This window comes from Aethalodelphis obliquidens, unplaced genomic scaffold, assembly GCF_003676395.1.
Source record: "Aethalodelphis obliquidens isolate GAN/ISIS:26980383/991018 unplaced genomic scaffold, ASM367639v1 scaffold6, whole genome shotgun sequence".
Taxonomy (NCBI): Eukaryota; Metazoa; Chordata; class Mammalia; order Artiodactyla; family Delphinidae; genus Aethalodelphis; species Aethalodelphis obliquidens.
In genome coordinates this window covers 31,189,807-31,209,842 of record NW_020837950.1, presented here as the reverse complement: position 1 = coordinate 31,209,842, position 20,036 = coordinate 31,189,807, and the positions used below count along the sequence as shown (strand labels likewise).

At 34.7% G+C, this 20,036-nt stretch overlaps 1 protein-coding gene across 3 annotated transcripts in view; it reads left to right on the top strand.

The window, feature by feature from the left end:
• NCAPG (non-SMC condensin I complex subunit G) overlaps positions 1-19,553 on the top strand; it is a 46,174-nt gene extending 26,621 nt beyond the window's left edge. For all 3 annotated transcript variants that reach the window (XM_027103278.1, XM_027103277.1, XM_027103279.1), the window contains exons 14-21: positions 4,222-4,449; positions 12,006-12,187; positions 12,460-12,634; positions 15,128-15,289; positions 15,515-15,653; positions 16,021-16,104; positions 18,340-18,415; positions 19,335-19,553. In XM_027103278.1, coding sequence (XP_026959079.1) covers positions 4,222-4,449; positions 12,006-12,187; positions 12,460-12,634; positions 15,128-15,289; positions 15,515-15,653; positions 16,021-16,104; positions 18,340-18,415; positions 19,335-19,434 — 1,146 coding nt within the window. In that variant the 3' untranslated portion in view covers positions 19,435-19,553. The remainder of the gene's footprint in view (positions 1-4,221; positions 4,450-12,005; positions 12,188-12,459; positions 12,635-15,127; positions 15,290-15,514; positions 15,654-16,020; positions 16,105-18,339; positions 18,416-19,334) is intronic.
• The last annotated feature ends 483 nt before the right edge of the window (positions 19,554-20,036 follow it).

Here is a 20,036-nt window from a genome sequence, read left to right as displayed (position 1 = left end):
CCAGTGTTGTGATTATTGGGGTCATGAGAAGTGATGGTAATTTAAGTTTGAAGACAATGTCTATAGAATTTGCTGATAAATTTGATGTGGCGTGTGAGAGAAAGAAGTGGAAGAAAACAGGATTTTGGCCAGAATAACTGGAAAGATGGAATTGCCCTTTCCTGTGATGGGGAAAACAGAATAACAGGTTTTACGGCAGATAGGTGAGGTAAGGAGTTCAGTTTTGGACATGGTAAGTTTGAAGTTTGAGGTACAAGTGGATATATTGAATAGGCATTTTTAAGTGGGTTTGGAGATAGGAGAGAGGCCCAGGCTGGGGAGAGGAATCTGGAAGTCTTTATTCTATAATAGTATCCAATGCCTAGAAACTGGATGTTACCTGACAAATGAGTATAGTTGGAGAGGAGATCTCAACTTTATAGTTCCCTAAGCCTCAGGTAACATTTAAGGTAAGAGAGATGAAAAGGAACCAGTAAAGACCAAGGTGAAGTAGATAGTTAGGGGAGAGTGTGATGTCCTAGAAGGCAAGTGAAGATGGTATTTTAGAGAGGCCAGGGTGACCTAACTGTCTAATGCTGGTGACAGGTTAATAAGGATTCATTGTTGACCATTTTTGGCAAGTAAGGAAGTGTTTGGTGACTTTCATGTGCCTTAGTTTATGCACAGGGCAAAGCCTGTTGGAGTGGTCCAAAGAGAATTATGGGAGAGGAATTGGAGACAGCCAGTGTATACTACTCTTTCAAGATTTTATTTTGTTAGGAGTAATGGAGAAATGGAGTGGTAGCAAGAGAGGATATGGGGTAAAAAGAGTTTTTGGTTTGGTTTGAATTGTTTTAGGATGGAGAAAATTACAGCCTGTTTGAATCCTAATGAGAATGACCCATTTGAAAGGAAAAAAACAATATAGGGAAGAGAGGGCAGTTGCTAGAGTGCTACTGAGTAGACAAGAGGGGATTAAGTCTAGTGTATCAGTAGAATGCATTTGACTTTTTAACTCCTTTGGACATGTTTTTAACATTTTTGGGCCTAGTTTTATTTGGAAAATATACTTCCCTCCACCTCCCCCTGTAAAAAGACAGTGTGATTCATGTAGCCTCTTGGTGTTGTCAAACGTAATGGGATAAAAAAGCTGCAAGGAATTTTAGTGCAAATTGCTTGCCAACAGGTGAATGGGAGTGCTTTGCATGTTCAACATGAAAATAACACATGACAACATGGATTATCATTTTTATGAAGATTATATTAAAAGACTCAACCAATAGTTGAATTTTCCCCCAACATAAAATCCTTATCTTGAAGCATCCTTTAATGTTGCATATGACATTGCCAAGAAAAAGAAAACATACAATTAGGGAGAAATTGGGGAAGTCATGTGTTCTGGAAATGGTCAAACTGTTTGTGACTTGTATCAAAGGAAGAAAATTAAACCATACTTTTGTCAAAAGGCAGTCCTCAGAAATTTCATTTTGTTGTAATTTCCTTTTTTGGAGTACTTGACATCTAATCAGTTCATTTAATGTGCAAGGATTAAATTCCTGACAGTGCTTTGTTTATATTTATCATCCCATGCTTGTTATCAGAGAAAAATTTCTATTATTGTGAGATCCTTTTGGAAACTTAGAATGTCAAGTATTATCTTTAAAATGGTGTACAGTTTCTTTTCAAAGAAACTGGAAGAAAAATCTTGGTACTTTGTCCAGATGAATCATTTATAGTGCTTGGCCATACATCTGGTTTTGCTCCAGGATGAATGAATGAATCTCCCTGTGTTATACAAAGTCATTACTATTTATATCAGCAGGTACTGGCATGAGTGATTCTGGTAGTAATTCTAAAGGGAGTCTTGTTTACTATTTTGAAATCTATTGGCTTTATAGGTGCCCAGGAAATAAAATACTACATTTTCAAAGAGGTTTTGCTAAGAAATTAAACCAGTAAGTTCTCTATTTCAATTTCCTGGTTTTCTAGAGGATGGGTCATTAAATGCTAGATTGACCCCTGGTCATTACTTTTTATTTAAGTGGAAGAAAAATCTTACTAGAAAATTTGATAGTGAAGGGTTCATTTATGTCTAGCTTATTAAGTATAGCGCTTTTTACTCTACAAATGAGGTAAAATGTTCATTAAGATACCCTATATACCATTATGAGTACTTCTGAAAAATTGTATTGAGAAGTTGTTTTCAAGTAGAGGAGATTAGAGTTAGACAACTATATAAAATTTCTAGTACTGCAGCAAAAGAAATACCATAGAACTCTTTCCAAAGACACATAAATTCACTTGACTTTTAAAGATGAAATGTGGATTTTGATCCTTTTAATTTTTGCTGACATAACATCAATAATAAGTGTTTTGGTCATTTCAGACAGAAGAAATTAATATGAATTTAATGCTTACAAGTGTCCTGGAGCATTAGGAAGCTATTTAATACTAACTCATATCCCATTTGACGGAGCTATAGGAGCCTTGATACTGTTTGCTCCTATATAATTTTCTGTAGTGAAAAAGAATTGTCAAAATCAAGTTCATGTGAAAAATAAATGAATGTTTCTTATCAAGACCATTCCATAATTTTACCTTAATTTCAAATCAAAACAGTTAATAGCAGCCTTGTCATAGAATTAAAATTTTTAAAAATGAAAGTTTAGGGGCTTTCCTGGTGGCACAGTGGTTGAGAGTCCGCCTGCCAATGCAGGGGACACGGGTTTGTGCCCTGGTCTGGGAAGATCCCACATGCCGCGAAGCGGTTAGGCCTGTGAGCCATGGCCGCTGAGCCTGCGCGTCCGGAGCCTGTGCTCCACAACGGGAGAGGCCACAACAGTGAGAGGCCCGCGTACCACAAAAAAAAAAAAAAAAAAAATGTGAATGATACCAGATACAAATGCAGTAAAATAAATTGTTTGTGGAATTTTGCCTGTTATTTTGAGGTGGGCTCTTATTAGGTCCTCAAAGGGGTTCGCAATCAAAAGAATTTAACCACTGAGTAGATTCAATTATTTATCTTTATAAAGGTATTTTCAAAGCTATCATTGGAAGATTTTAGATTAAGGGAAAAGAGCAGTATTTTGGGGGAGTAAGAAATCAGGTTTTTTTTTAATCAAGTTTTAGTAATAGAAATTGACTTAAGAAATATATCCACACTTGTTAGAAAGGCAGGAGAGGGAAATTATTTCATTTAGAAATCTTAAATAAATATCCAATATTGAGAGCTATTGCTAGCCAGTGAGGGACTGAGAAGGACAAGGAAAACCAAGATGCTGTTGAGAGTAGCATGTTTAGAATTTGTAGTGAATAGTCATGACAGTACATTCTTATAAATAAGCATTTGGCTTTGGCAGATTTGCAAGTCTTGCCATAAGAAAGTATGTAATAGATGTGTCTTGAAATTTCCTTCAAAGTTTTGTAATTTTGAGCCATTTTTCTCGATTCATTCATTTGACCAACTTGTGGGTGATTTTTCTTCTTTCTGTGGGCTAAGCTGTATAGCCAAGTAGCTTATCAGTGACCAAAATTTAAGTGTATTAAAAAATATAGTAAATCTTTTCATAGTAGAAATATTCAGCTCTATTTTTTTCATGGCTTTGAAATTTGGTATGTAAGAATTTGGTTTTCTTAAGTCAGGATAGATTCATACAAGCTGCTGGGTTTTATGGATTCAGGATAGGCTCATAGAAACTGCTGGGTTTTATGGTTCACTTCCTTTTATAAAGAAGTCCAGTTCAATGAAAACTGAATTCACTATTAATGAAATCTGAATTTATTGAGCTAATAAGAAAAATTTCTTTAATGAAACTTGATAACCTAGAAGAGTACTGATGTTCCAATGAATGCTTTTCATTGGTTAGAATGTAATGTTTTTATCTTGATAGATGGCCCCAAACAATTGCAATATATTGAACAGTTTTTCTAGATCTTAAAAAAATAATAAAATCATAGTTAAACATATACTTTTTTGTATATAAAAGGAACAAATAATATAATTCAGCTTGACTTCAGGGATTTTTTTTGACTGAAGACAGAATTTTTCTGAAGGAAATATAAAAGTGTCATGGTATAAATAAAAAAAATAACTAAAATAAACTTTTAATTTTTAAAAAATATTTATATAGACTTGACACTGTTGTTGCAGTTCGATTAATAATAAGATATATGTTAATTTTATGTAGCATAAGCAATAAAAATATACCTAATTTGCTTTTGGTGGGGCATGTTTCGATTTAGGTTTTGCAAATTGATGATGTGACAATAAAAATAAGTGCTTTAAAGGCAATCTTTGACCAACTGATGGCATTTGGATTTCAACCATTTAAAACGAAAAAAATCAAAGCTATTCAAAGTGAAGGTGCAGAAGTAAACAGTAATGAAGAGCAAGAGTCAAAAGAATCTGAAGAAGAGGCTGATACAGCCAAGAATGTTCTAAAACTACTTTCTGATTTTTTAGATAGCGAGGTAAGAAATAATCATAGCCCTATTATTGTGAAAGGTAATTGTCAGCATATATATGTTTATCCTCTTTGTAGTTTTTAGGCTGAAGTTTAAACTTGGCTAACATTTTTTTTAAATTTGCCTTTTGAATATTATAATTAAATCCTACTTTCACTTCTAATATATCTAATTTCTCACTATCAAATTACATTGTGTAGAGAATTGAAGTGTAAACAAAAATGAAATGACTGTTGGGGGGGTTATTTTTTCATCTTTTTTCTCTGTCTTTGTGATCTGTGACTTACAAGTTTCCCCCCCAAGGGTCTTAAGAAATAATTTAAAATAATCTTACATTGGGTGGGTAGAAGTTCTAAGATATGATATGGGATTAGATCTCTTTCCTTAGGGTACTCATGAACTACATTTTTGTAGCATATGTAAACATTTAAATTATAAAATTTTTATATTTTTTTGTTGAGGTGAAATTGACATTACATTAACAATTTTAGAGTGAACAATTCATTGACATTTAGTACATTAAAAATATAGTGTAACCACTGCCTCTGATTTTTAAAACATTTTCATTATCCCAAAAGGAAACTACCCATTAAGCAGTTGCTCCCTATTTCCCCTACCACCAGCCCCTAACAACTACCAATTTGCATTTTGTCTCTATGGATGTAACTCTTCTGGATATTTCCTATAAATGGAATCAGAAAATATGTGGCTTTGTGTCTGCTTTCTTTCACTTAGCTTGTTTTCAAGACTGTTGTGGCTTATATCACAAGCCTTCTTATGGCAGAATAATATTCCATTTTATGTATATACCAGAATTTGTTTAGCCATTCATCCATTGAAAGATATTTGGGCTGTTTCCACCTTTTGGCTATTGTGAATAGTGCTGCTATGAAGATGTATTTGTCTGAGTAGCTATTTTCAATTCTTTGGGGTATATTTCTAGAAGTGGGGTTACTAGGTCATATATTAATCCTTTTTTGTTGTTTTTAGGATTTTACCCCTGATCCCTATCCCAGCTAGTTAATTAATACATCCTCACATATTTATCTTTTTTTTTTTTTTTTTGAGTCAGAACATTTAAGTTCTCTCAGCAAATTTCAGTAATACAGTAGTGTTATCAGCTAGTCACCATGTTTTACATTTGGTGTCTAGAACTTATTCTTTTTTTTCTTTTCTTTTTTTTTTTTTTTAGGTATAATAGAACTGATAGTATACCGTTTTCCATATTTCACCCACCCACCAGTCTGTGGCAACCAGTTTTTCTACTCTGTTTCTATGAGTTTGACTTTTAAAAAGATTCTGCATATGTCATATCATGCAGTATTTGTCTGTCTTTGTCAGGCTGTTTCACTTAGCATAATGTTCTCAGGGTCTACCCCTGTTGTTGCAAATGGCAGGATTTCCTTCCTTTTATGGCTGAATAATATTGCACTATATATCTCACATCTTCTTTATTCATTCATTGATTGATACGTGGGTTGTTTCCATATCTTAGCTCTTGTAAATAATGCTACAGTGAACATGGGCATGCAGATATCTCTTTGAGATTCTATTTTCATTTCCTTTGGATATATACACCCAAATTGGATTGTGTTTTTAATTTTTTGAGGAACTTCATTCTGCCTTCCAAAATGACTGTACCAGTTTACATTCCCACCAACACTGCACTAAGGTTCCCTTTTCTCCACATCCTTACCAACACTTCTCGTGTCTTTTTGATAAAGCCATTCTAACAGTGTGAGGTGATATCTCATTGTAGTATTGATTTGCGTTTCCCTGATGATTAGTGATATTGAGCAGCTTTTCATGTATCTGTCAGCCATTTGTATGTCTTCTTTGGAAAAATGTTTATCAATTCCTCTGACCATTTTTTAATCAAATTATTTGCTTTTTGCTATTGTGTTATATGAATTCTTTATATATAATTTTGGATATTAATCCCTTATCAGATATATAATTTGCAAATATTTTCTCCCATTCCATAGGTTGCTTTTTCATTTTGTTGATAGTTTCCTTTGCTGTGCAGAAGGTTTTCAGTTTGATATAGTCCCATGTGTTTATTTTTGCTTTTGTTACCTATGTTAAGGAGCTGACTATCCTGTTTTTTGTAGGCGTTTCATGATTTCATGTGGTAATTTCTTTAACTTTTTGAGGACTTGCCAAACTGTTTTCCATAGCAGCTGAACCATTTTACATTCCCACCAACAAAGAACAGGGTTCCATCCTTATCAACACTTGTTATTTTAAAATAATTTTGTTTTATTAATAAGAAAAAATCGTTAGTAAAAATTTTAGCCATCTTGTTTTGAATTGCCTTTCCCTAATAACTAATGATGAGTATCTACATGTGCTTTTTGGCTATTTGTATACCTTGTTTGGAGAAATATGTATTCAAATCCTTTGCTCATTTTTAAATTGGGGTGTCCTTCTGAATTCTTTATATATTCTGGGTAGTAGATCCTTATCAGATAACTGATATGCAGATATTTTCTCCTATAGGTTGTCTTTTCAGTTTGTTAATAATGTCCTTAGATTTTTAAAAAGTTTTAAATTTTGATGAAGACTAATTTATCTTTCCTTTTGCTGCTTGTGCTTTTGGTGTTATATCTAAGAATACATTGCCAAATCAAAAGTCATGAAAATTTATCTCTGTTTTCTTCTAAAAGTTTTACTCCTTTAGCTTTTAATTTAGGTGGATTGGTGCATTTTCAGCTAATATTTGTACATGGTGTGAGGTAGAGGTCCAACTTCATTGGTTTGCCTGTGGACATCCAGTTGTCTGAGCACCGTTAGTTGAAGAGACTATTCTTTTCCTATTGAATTGTTTTAGCACCATTGTGGAGGGTGAGAGAATCAATTGATCATAGGAATATGGGTTTATTTCTAGACTCTCAATTCTTTTCCATTGTTTGTGTCCACCCTTGTGCCATTACCTGACTGTTTTGATTCATGTAACTTCATAGTAAGTTTTGAAATCAGGAAGTTGAGTTTTCCAACTTTGGTTCTTTATTTTCAGTATTGTCTTGGCTATTTGGGGTATCTTGCAGTTCCTTATGAATTTGAGGATTGGCTTTTCCATTTCTGGAAAAAAGTCTATTGGAATTTTGATAGGGATTGCATTGAATATGTAGATTGCATTAGGCAGTATTGCCATCTTAATGTTATGTTTTCCAATCCATGAACTAGAATATCTTTACATTTATTTAGGTCATTTTTAATTTCTTTCAGAAATGGTATATAGTTTTCAGGGTACATGTTTTTTACTTCCTTGATGAAATTTATTCCTATATATTTTATTTTGGTTGCTATTGTAAATGGAATTGTTTTCTTAATTTCCTTTTTTGGATTGTTCATTCTTGTTGTATAGAAACTCAACTGTTTTGTGTGTGGATTTGATTTCATATCCTGCAACTTGGCTGCATTCATTTGTTAGCTCTTGTACAATAGTTTCCGTGTGTGTGTGTGTGTGTGTGTGTGTGTGTGTATTCTTTGGGATTTTTTCTATAAGACCAAGTCATCTGTGAAGAGACAGTTTTAATTCTTCCTTTGCAATTTGAATGTCTTTTGTTTGTTTTTCTTGCCTAATTTCTCTGGTTAGAACTTGCTGTACAATCTTGAATAGCAGTGGTTAAAGCAGGCATCCTTGTCTTGTTTCTGATCTTAGGGGGAAAGTTTTCAGTCTTTAACCATTGAGTATGATGTAGAAGTTATCTTCTGTTTTTTTTTTTCCAGTCATAAAAGCATGTTTAATTTTGTCAAATGGTTTTTCTACATCAATTGAAATGATTATGTGATTTTTTTTTTTTTTTTTTGCCGTACGCGGGCCTCTCACTGTTGTGGCCTCTCCCTGTTGTGGCCTCTCCCGTTGCGGAGCACAGGCTCCGGATGTGCAGGCTCAGCGGCCATGGCTCACAGGCCTAGCCGCTCCGTGGCATGTGGGATCTTCCCAGACCGGGGCACGAACCTGTGTCCCCTGTATTGGCAGGAGGACTCTCAACCACTGTGCCACCAGGGAAGCCCATGATTTTTTTTTTTAATTGCTATGGTACATTACATTGCTTGATTTTCTTATGTTGAACCACCCTTGCATTCCTTGGATAAATCCCACTTGGTTATGGTGTATAATCTTTTTAATATGTTGTTGGATTCCATTTGCTAGTAATTTATTAAAGATTTTTACATCTGTATTCATAAGGGAAATTGGTCTGTAGTTTCCTTGTATTGGTCTTTGTCTGCCTTTGGCATCAGTTTAATACTGACCTCATAAACTGAGATAGGAGTTGTTTTCTCCTCTTCTATTGTTTTCGAAGACTTTGAGAAAGATTGGTGTCAAGTCTTCTTTAAATATTTGGTAGAATTTACTAGTGAACACATCTGGTCTTGGACTTTTCTTTTGGAGAGGTTTCTAATTTCCTTATTCAATCTGTTTATTGTTATAGGTCTGTTCAGATTTTCTGTTTCTTCTTGAGTCTATTTTTGTAATTTGTGTGTTTCTAGGAACTGGTTCATTTCATCTAGGTTGTTTAATTTGTTGGTATTCAGTTCTTATTATTCGTTTATAATCCTTTTTATTTCTGTAAGGTCAGTTGTAATGTTGCTGCTTTTATTTCTGATTTTAGTTGTTTGCATCGTCTTTTTTTCTTTGTTAGTCTAACTCAAGGTTTTTCAATTGTGTTCATCTTTTCAAAGAACCAACTTCTGGTTTCATTGATTCTCTCCGGCCCACCCCCGATTTCTATCTCTTTTTTAGTTCTTTAAAGTGTAAAGTTATTGATTTGAGATTTTTTTTTTAAATGTAGGCATTTACTGCTATAAATTTCCCTCTGAACACTGTTTTCGATGCACACCATAAGTTTTTGTTTGTTGCATTTTCATTTTTATTCATCTAATTATTTTCTTTTTTTTTTTTTTTTGCTGCTTTGGGTCTTTGTTATTGTGCTCAGGCTTTCCCTAGCTGCAGCGAGCGGGGGCTACTCTTCGTTGTGGTACGCGGGCTTCTCATTGTGGTGTCTTCTCTTGTTGCAAGCTCAGGCTCTAGGCACGCATGCTTCAGTAGTTTTAGCTTGCAGGCTCAGTAGTTGTGGCTTATGGGCTCTAGAGTGCAGGCTCAGTAGTTGTGGCACACAGGCTTAGTTGCTCTGTGGCATGTGGGATCTTCCCAGACCAGGGCTCGAACCCATGTCCCCAGCATTGACAGGCGGATTCTTAACCATTGCACCACCAGGGAAGCCCCCATCTAATTATTTTCTAATTTCCATTTTGATGACTTCTTTGACCTTTGGTGTGTAAGAAGAGTGTATTGTTTAATTTACAGACTTGTGAATTTTACAGTTTTCGTCTCTTGTTGCTTTTCAGGTGTATTCCATTGTAGTTGGAGAAGGTATTTTGTATAATGTCATTCTTTATGAATTTATTAAGACTTGTTTTGGGCCTAATATAGCCTCTGTTCTTGAGAATGTTCCATGTGCACCTGAAGAATGTGTAGTCTGCTATTTTGGGGTGGAGTGTTCTATATGTTTGGTAGTTCTAGTTCGTTTATGGTGGTGTTCAAGTCCTCTATTTCCTTATTGGTCTGTCTAGTTGTTCTATCTATTACAGAAAGTGGAGTATTGAAGTCTTCAGTTATTATTATAGAGCTGTCTATTTCTCCCTGCAATTCTGTCAGTGTATGTTCATATATTTTGGGGCTCTGTTGTTTGTTGTGTATATGTTTATAATTATCTCTTTGATGGATTGACCTTTTTTAAATCAATATTTAATGTCTTTTGTATATTGTAACAGTTTTTTACTTCACATTTGGACTGCAGAATAGTGGAAATAAGTCCTTCCTTATCACTATTTTCTTTTTTCTTTATTAGAGTATAATTGTATCAGTATTTTCTTAAATTTTGAGTTATTAGCCAAGTGATAGACTGACTTCTCATTGGCAGTTGTCCAGTGCTGTGGGCTTGCTGACATTGCATAGATGGAAAACTGTTGCACATGAAAACTGTTTGACAGTAGATGAATGGTTTTTGTTTTTTTAAATAGTGCAGGTACTTTAATCTTCTTTTGGCTAAACTAGATTCTGTGGCTTTGATTTTATTTTTGTCATAAACACTAAAAAATCTTGACTTCCTAGACTGTCCTCTGGACCATAAATAATAGTTTTTCACATGCTTTAAAGACTTGCAGTCCTGTCCCAATTAAAATTCCCATATTAGAAATTTTTAAAAAGACAGAGGGCAAGACGCCTTTGGAGTTGGAGACTTAAAGATTTGTGTTCTGGTAATGTCTGTGAATCTTCAATAAGGTATTTACTGTCTCTGTCCTGTTTCCTTATCTTTAAAATGGAAATAATGATGCCTATTCAGTGGGATAATTCTTTAATTTAGTCAACAAATATTTGAGAGCTATTTATGTGCCAGTCATTATATGCTCTTGAGAGTTCAATGCTGAGTGGAACAAAGTCTCTGCTCTCATGGTTGTTGTGAGCCCTAAATGAGTTTGTATGTGGAAAGCACATGCCAGTACCCTGGCACTTATTAATCTTATCAACCTCTACATTTTTCTTCTTATTTTTGAGTTTTGAAAAATTTCTGAAATAGTTCTTGTATCTGCTCATTCCTCTGTTTTTCCTCCTGTCCCCTCTAGTTTAGACTTGTCTTTCATTCCCAGATTATGGCCTGTCTAGATAATTTTCCTGAAATCTCATTCAAATCTTATCTCCCTACCCTTTCAAAAATCTTCAACCATATTTCTTTACCTAATTTTCAAGGTCTCTCTAATCTGATCACTGAGCAAACTTACTTTCCATCAATAATAATAATCACTGACATTTGTTGAGGATTTACTGTGTAGATAGCACTCCTTAGAGCTTTACATGTATTATTTCTTTGTGTTTTTTGATAAGTAGTTTTATTATCCCTTTTTTTTTGTATATGGAAAAAGTGAGGCACAAAGAAGTTAAGTAATATGCACAGGATCAGATCATGCAGCTAGGAAGTGTCAGAGGCTTGAATTTAATTCAGGCTCAATAACCAATATTTTTAATTACTACTCTTATACCTGTACCTGCATTTGAATACCACTACATCTTTTCCATTTTCTTCTCTAGGTTTGTTTTGGTTTCTCTTTCTAGGAATGCCTTTTTCTACTTGTACACGTTCTATTCACATTTTACCTATTATTCACACACATTGCCACACCCACCTCTGGAGCTTTCATTTATAGGCACCTCTGATGGCAGAGACCATTACTGAAGGTTTTCTATATCTTAGCACCATGATAAGTGTTTAATACATATAGTTTTGATTTCTGGTTTCACAATATTATAAGATCTTTTGGTTTTTCTAAAGAGTTTAAAAGGAATTGAAGTTTTCATAGCTAGACTAATAATTTGTCACATAGCCTTAACCTAAAAGGAAAAAACAAAATCTTTTTATATGCCTTTAAAATAATTCATAATAACAGGAATAATTTTGGATAGTTTATATACAAATACTTATTTTGGGCTACAATGTAAGGCTTAAAAAGGAAATACAAATAAAAAATTTCTTTTAAATGAAAGTCATTTTTAATAGGTGTCTGAACTCAGGACAGGAGCTGCAGAAGGACTAGCCAAGCTGATGTTCTCTGGGCTTTTGGTCAGCAGCAGGATTCTTTCTCGTCTTGTCTTGTTATGGTACAATCCTGTGACTGAAGAGGATGTTCGACTTCGACATTGCCTAGGCGTGTTCTTCCCAATGTTTGCTTATGCAAGCAGGTATTTAGTCATATCGATAAATCAAAATCTAATTTGAAGTTAAATTCAGGCTCCCTATGAGTCATATCTATAGTATTTTGTTGTTAATGTTCTTTTTCTTCAGTGGTAAGTGAAGAACTTACTTAGATTCTATCTACCTGAATCATTTGGCTCTTTCCTAGATGAATATGTACTCTATCTTGGTGGGGTGCATTTAATATATAATGTTGTTGCTGCTTTTTAAAGAATCATGTTTTTTCTTTGCCAACATACCTCAAATTGTTTTTCAATAGGACTAACCAGGAATGTTTTGAAGAAGCCTTTCTTCCAACTCTACAAATAGTGGCCAATGCCCCTGCATCTTCTCCTTTAGCTGAAATAGACATCACTAATGTTGCTGAGTTACTTGTAGATTTGACAAGACCAAGTGGATTAAATCCTCAGGCCAAGAATTCCCAAGATTATCAGGTAGGTGAGTATGTTAGCCTGTGGATGGTCTAGGGATGGTAACTAGCATGCTTTGGTAAAATAACCCCTCTCACAGATTCTTTGAAATAGTGAGAAGCTACATATAGATCTTGAGATTTCTAGTTTATATGGTAGCACATAACACAAAGCAAGAAAAAGAAAAAGATCTTCTGCAACTATGTGGGTGGACCTAGAGGGTATTATGCTTTGTGAAGTAAGTCAGAGAAAGACAAATACTCTGTTATCACTTACATGCAGACCCTAAAAAGTAAAACAAATGAATGAATATAACAAAACAGACACACAGTTATAGAGGACAAACTAGTGGTTACTAGTAGGGAAGGGGAGGGGAGAGGGACAAGATAGAGATAGGAGATTAAGAGACATAAACTACTATGTATAAAATAAACTACAAGGATTACTGTACAAGGATTACTGTACAGCACAGGGAAATGTAGCCATTTTTTTATAATAACTTGAAATAGAGTATAATCTATAAAAATATTGAATCACTCTCTTGTGCACCTGAAACTAATATAATATTGTAGATCAATTATAATTTTTTAAAAAATCTTTTGGGAAATGGGGAGATAATCATATAAAAATAGAAGTAATCAGTGCTAACATTTTTGCTACTGAAAAGAAGTTACCGAAAATTCATCATCCTTACTACCCCCTCCCCACCTAGTTCTGGCTGTTAATCATTCTGAATAATGACCTGTTATGTAGGACTCATTGAGTCCTCAGTTGTTGGCTTACCTGCTCTGTTTCTGATACAAGGAAGGAGAATTTAAAGATTGAAACTCACCTCAGGCTTAGTTTTGTTTTTAATTCAAAGAAGATATAGTAAGTGCATACTCTCCCACAAATTACATGTAGCTGGTTTTTAACCCTTTAATATCATTTGATCAAACATTCACCATATTGAAAATTAATGTGTTAATTATTTCAGATGCCAGCTGATTAAGTTGAAAATATTGGTCTTCTGTTTTGTTACTTAGTGACTGCATACTTCATTTGAGTTACTATGTTACATGTTATTGGAAAGAAGATTACAATGGATATTAAGGCAAAATATAGTAAGGGTCAGTGATATAGCTACTAAGTGCTTTAGCGCTTTAGAAGATGGCAGGTTTCATGTGGTATGGGTGATGAGTACAGCATTACTAGTTTTAAATCTCACTGAGTAAAATTCACTTAGACCTTGTTGGGATTTGGGGAGTGGTTTGGATAGAGAGAAAGACTTTTAGTAAAGGTGATTAAATGTAGCTGGTAGTACAAGTCATGTTGGGGAACTGTGGAAAAAATCTGTCAGCTAAGGATCCTGACAGGGATCCTTAGGGAAGAACATTAGGATAGGGAATTTGGAGTTGACTCTGTTTGCAGGGCGTATAATGAAAGGGTATAATGAAAGGGTTAATGGGATGACAGTTACTTATTAGGCACATTAATTTGGTGGTCAGTTTCATTAGGTGAGGTGAATTGGTAAGAGGAATAGGGAGAGAATATTAATAAAGAGGGCAGTTAAAAGTTGATATAATTAGGAGATAAAAGCTTACAGAAAAAGAATAATATTAGTAGTAGTAGTAGAAAGTAGACAGAAAAAAGTAGTAGAAATTGACATAGAAAAAAAATTACGGGTAGAAAAGCCTAGAAGAACGAACTTTGTGTGAGGCAAGGGAGATGGAGGAATCCAAGATAACTCTGAGGTCCTAAGTGTGGGTGACAGAAGACTTCAAAGAAGCTGTTGACATTAGGGCGTACTCTCATGATCAGCATCTTGGAGGAGTGAGGGAAATAGATTGGGCAGAGGAAGAAGTTGAACTGTCATGCAGTCTTTTTTTTTTTTTTTGTGGTACACGGGCCTCTCACTGTTGTGGCCTCTCCTGTTGCGGAGCACAGGCTCCAGATGCGCAGGCTCAGTAGCCATGGCTCATGAATCTAGCCGCTCCGTGGCATGTGGGATCTTCCTGGACTGGGGCACGAACCCGTGTCCCCTGCATCGGCAGGCTGACTCTCAACCACTGCGCCACCAGGGAAGCCCTGTCATGCAGTCTTAAGGTCCCAGCTGATCTCACAGAAGTTCCAGAATTGGGATAGTTCTTTGCTTTGTCCAGAATTGAAACAAGGCTAGGCTGTTGTACCTGTACATCTGCCAGTTATTGAATGTGGACTAACCGTTGCGGGGAAGGTGTGACCTTAGGCAGAGCCCGTTGTCTTCAGCTTGGATCAGCTCTGCACCTGGGAACTTTTAGCCTGCATAACTCGTGGTAGCCTGGAGAATGAATGGTCAGTAGTAAAGCAGATGGATCTGAGCCCTGTACCATGGCATCCACTCTACAAGAAGGGGAGCTCACATGGGGAGGACTATGATAATTTTGTTTTAGACATTTTGGATTATGTCAAGATAATTTGTTGGAAATGATAGATGTGTCAGACTGTATTGTAATCATACCATTTCAATTGACAAGGATTTTTCTCTTGATTTTCCAGGCCTTGACAGTTCATGACAATCTGGCTATAAAAATTTGCAATGAGATCCTAACATGTCCATATTCACCAGAAATTCGGGTCTATACGAAAGCCTTGAGTTCTTTAGAACTCACTAGCAGTCTTGCTAAAGATCTTCTGGTTCTGCTGAATGAGATTCTGGAGGTAAGTAGTTTCTAGTTACTCTTAATGTGTATAAATTTTTATCAAAGTAGAATTTACATGATTCTATTAATTTATGCATACATTAGTATGCTGTGACTTTGTTCATTTGAAGTAAATATTTCCTTCATAAATTTAATAGAATTTTTAGAATGTTGTATTATCAGTATATAGCGTTTTTGAAAGAAGATTAGAAAATGCTGCATTAAAAAAAGTTTTCTGTTACAGCAAGTAAAAGATAGAATGTGTGTGAGAGCTTTGGAGAAAATCAAGGTTCAGTTAGAAAAAGGAAATAAAGAACATGGTGACCAAGTTGTAGCGGCACAGGATGACAACACAACTACAGCTGTTTTTCAAAGTGAAGATGGTAATGACATACTAACCTGAGTATTTTTAAGATTCTGTCCTTTTCATCTTTACTGAGATACATTGTTTTCCTCCTCTAACATATATGTGATTGTATGTCAGAAATGGAAGAAAAGTTTTTCTAATTAAATCCCCTCAGGAAAGTGTATTACTGAGAAGTGTTCACTCACCATATAACCATGCATACTATGTTCCTAAGAGTTTTGTTTGCTTATTTTCCAGTGTTCACATTTTTTTGGAACACTTATTTATGATAAATTTTCAATAGCTGCTATTGGGACTGGTTGTCTTTGATTTGATCATTTAAAGTATTTCATGAGGCTACTTTTAATTTAGTTCATTAATAATTGTAGTATTTCCTTTAATAGAAAACAACAAAGAAGTATATATAACTCCTGTCAAGGATGTAAAAGCAACCCGAATGAAATCCACTCAGCAAAAGACCAACAGAGGTAATATATGGATTGACTAGCTTTTTTTAAAATAAATTTATTTATTTATTTAATTATTTAGTTTTGGTTGCATTAGATTCTTCGTTGCTGCACATGGGCTTTCTCCAGTTGCAGCGAGTGGGGGCTTCTCTTGTTGCGGAGCACGGGCTTGAGGCATGTGGGCTTCAGCAGTTGTGTGTGGGCTCAGTAGTTGCGGTGTGCAGGCTCTAGAGTGCAGGCTCAGTAGTTGTGGCGCCCGGGCTTAGTTGCTCTGCGGCATGTGGGATCTTCCCAGACCAGGGATTAAACCCGTGTTTCCTGCATTGGCAGGCGGATTCTTTTTTTTTTTTTTTTTTTTTTCAATTTATTTATTTATTTTTGGCTACATTGGGTCTTCATTGCTGCGTGCAGGCTTTTCTCTAGTTGCGTCGAGTGGGGGCTACTTTTCGTTGCGGTGTGCGGGGTTCTCATTGTGGTGTCTTCTCGTTGTGGAGCATGGGCTGTAGGCGCGCGAGCTTCAGTAGTTGTGGCTTGCAGGCTCAGTAGTTGTGGCACACGGGCTTAGTTGCTCCATGGCATGTGGGATATTCCTGGACCAGGGCTTGAACCCATGTCGCCCACATTGGTGGGTGGATTCTTAACCCCTGCGCCACCAGGGAAGTCCCCTGGATTGACTAACCTTATAATAAAACTTTTCAGTTTTGTTATCCAGTGAAATACTTTGTTTCCTTAGATAGGTATAAAGATCATTCATTGTCTTCAGTATCCTTAACTTTCTTTTTGATTTGTTTTAGCTGATATTAGGTTTTGCTTTGTGTCTAAAAGACATCAGTGTTGCTTCAAGTGCTTTTGATTGAAAGAAATATGATGCAAAAGATCATACTGCAAAGGACTATTTGGGTTAAATTAAGGTTTTTATTATCAAATGATGAACAATGATTTTATATTTATATTATCAGTTGTTTGTGGTCTGTCCTTTATATGATTAAGCATTTTTGTCCCTTTTATCCTCCTAGTATATTTCTGGGCTTCTGTTTTCCGTTTTATTTCATATTTTCCCAACACAAATTTATTTTCAAAGGGATATCCAACAATAGGGGATTTGCTGGAATAAAGTAAATGTTGACTATTAGGGGATCACTTAGAAAAAAAATGTGAAATTCAAGGTCTTTTTAATCTTTTATTATTTTCTTATTACAAAAGCAATGCATGCTTATTACAGAAGAATCAGAAAACACATCCAAGCAAACTAATCAAAAGAATGCTAATAATTCCACCTATGAACCAACCATTATTTTAATCCTTGAAAAATATTTTTTGAGGCCCTTTTCTGTGTAGACTTAATATTTTTCTAAATGGAAAAAAGTAATATTGTTTTGTAGCCAATCAGTTATTTAAATGCTAATTGCTGGCTAACTGTTTCACATTAGTCCCATATTGTTGGATGTTTTCTTGGGTATAACTGCATTAGAAGTTTACAAGCAAATATGTACAGTTGGAAGAAAACAGAAAGAAAAAGTCTCACTTGAATAAGTAGGGTATATAAATTTCAACCAAATGATCATACTGAATAATCTGCTTTTGATCAGATTGCTTTTAATCAGGTATAAGAACTACACCTCTTTTTTTTTTTTAATAGCTCAAACTTCATTTATATATGCTGTTTTATTATCATAAATGAGCATCACAGGCCACTTCACTGCTTAACCTTGTGAATTTCTAGCTAGAATTTTTGTAACCCCCCAGCATATAAAGGGCTTTAATTTTTATACTGAAATGTTTTAGAACACACATTTGAATTGACCATGTATATGTTCGAATATTTTATAATAAACTATACCTTACTGATTAAAGTTCTATTTATTTAGGATCTGTTTTATGGGCTTAATCTCTCTTTTTAACCTTAATTTTCATTAGGTTCTCCATATACCTTGTGCTATGAGGTACTTTCTTTATATAACATTTTTCACATGCTTCTTTCCCCCAAATAAATTTAACAAAATTTGCCACCTATAACTCAATTTCCATCTTTTCCCTTGCCTATTATAAGAGAAATTACAAAAGAAATTAGTAAAATTTTGATCTTGCTGGGGTTCCTTTTCTCCATGGTGTTGATCATTTGTATCAAGGTGGCTGGGAACTAGGAGGAAAGGGTGTTGAAGAGAGAAAAATAAAGGATTTGGGTAGCCCAGAAAACAGGTTAAAAATGAGCAATTGATAATAGATTTTGATAATGATTTCTATACTGTCTTTAAGGACGGAGAAAAGTGATAGCTTCAGCTAGAACGAACAGGAGACGTCAGACTGTTGAGGCTGAGGCTGACTCTGAAAGGTATGCCATGCACATCTGCAATATGTAAAGAGGTTTATCGTCATTTAAAAAAAAATGTCTAGAAGTAAAAAAAAAAAAATTGTAGTTTGTTTATACTGTGATTATTTAACAAGATAATCCGTGAAAATTTACAGCTTTTTAGATTATGTATCTAAGAGCATTTGACTTCCTCTGGCTTGTGTGCTTTTCCTGTTCGTTGACATGGCTTTTAGTACTAGGTAGTTATCTTTATGTTCTTTCAAATTGTATTTCCATGTATTCCTCTAATTATAAGATCATGTATGTATGACTTCTCTGAACTTGAATTTGCAAACTATTGAGATTCAGATTTTCTACATTTATAATGATAGAATAATTCTGCCTATAATTTGGATGATATTAGTTATATAGTTTATTTTTGGTTTCTGCCAATAAGCCATTGTTGGAAGCTGTTTACAGCTGTCTTGCATTCATTCATTCATAGGTAAAATGTATATATTTTCAGTTTATAACTTTAGATCAAGTTTTAATTAAAGTATCTTTTGGGGAAACTTGCTGTTTACAGTGTTTTAAGAATGTATTGCCTAAATAAATAGAACTTATTTTTTCACTACTTGAGTTTCCAAAAAAACTCTTGGGCAGTTGTTATGGTTCCTGTTTAATTACAAGCTTCATTATAGAAGTTTGGGTTTTTGTTTTTTGCTTTTTTCTGTATAATACCAGGTTCCATGTAGATATAAAAAAAAATTAGTTAGGTTTTCCATGGTTCACTTTGCTGGATAGCCAATCGGTGTTTTTTGGTTTTGAGATTTTAGTTTTAAGCTTAATGGAATCAGGATATCAATCACACACGGATAGAATGACAGAAACAAAGTTTTATTTATAAATAAACTGGTTTTAAAGCTTGTATTTAAATTGGTGTATTTCAACATCTGTTTAGTGATCATGAAGTTCCAGAGCCAGAATCAGAAATGAAGATGAGACTACCAAGACGAGCAAAGACGGCAGCACTAGAAAAAAGTAAACTTAACCTTGCATAATTTCTCAGTGAAGATAAAAATTAGGAGAAGATATGATGGAGGTGGAGTCCTTTGAAAAATGTCCTTTAAAATTATATTCATTTCTTTGCTTTAATAAAGTTACCCTTATATGAAAATTAGAAGAAGTCTGATTCTTGTAGAACTTCCTGCTGTGTGATTCCACATTACTTTAGCCTGTATTGAAGCAGTGAGACAGCGTCCATCAGTGTGCTCCACAGACCATCTCCATCAGTCATGGATTTAATCAGAATCTAAGGTGGGCCCAGGAACCTGCTTTTTAACAGCCTTCCCAGGTGATGCTTATGAGTTCTCACATTTAAAATCATGGCATTATAGACAACTTTTAAATGTAACTAGCTGGTAACTTGCATTTGAAAAGTTTGACTTAGATGTGGCAGATCCAACATAGATAAAAACACCTCAGAACACATTTTAAAAACGACATCTTAAGGGCAAATGAAGTACCACAAACTGGCTAGAGAGGAGCTTACTTCCAGGAAAGACTAGTATAATGAACCAAAGTCCCCAGCATCCAAGTTCAACAGTTATCATTTTGATAATTTTGTGATTCTTACACTTAAAAATATTTTGATAATGCTACA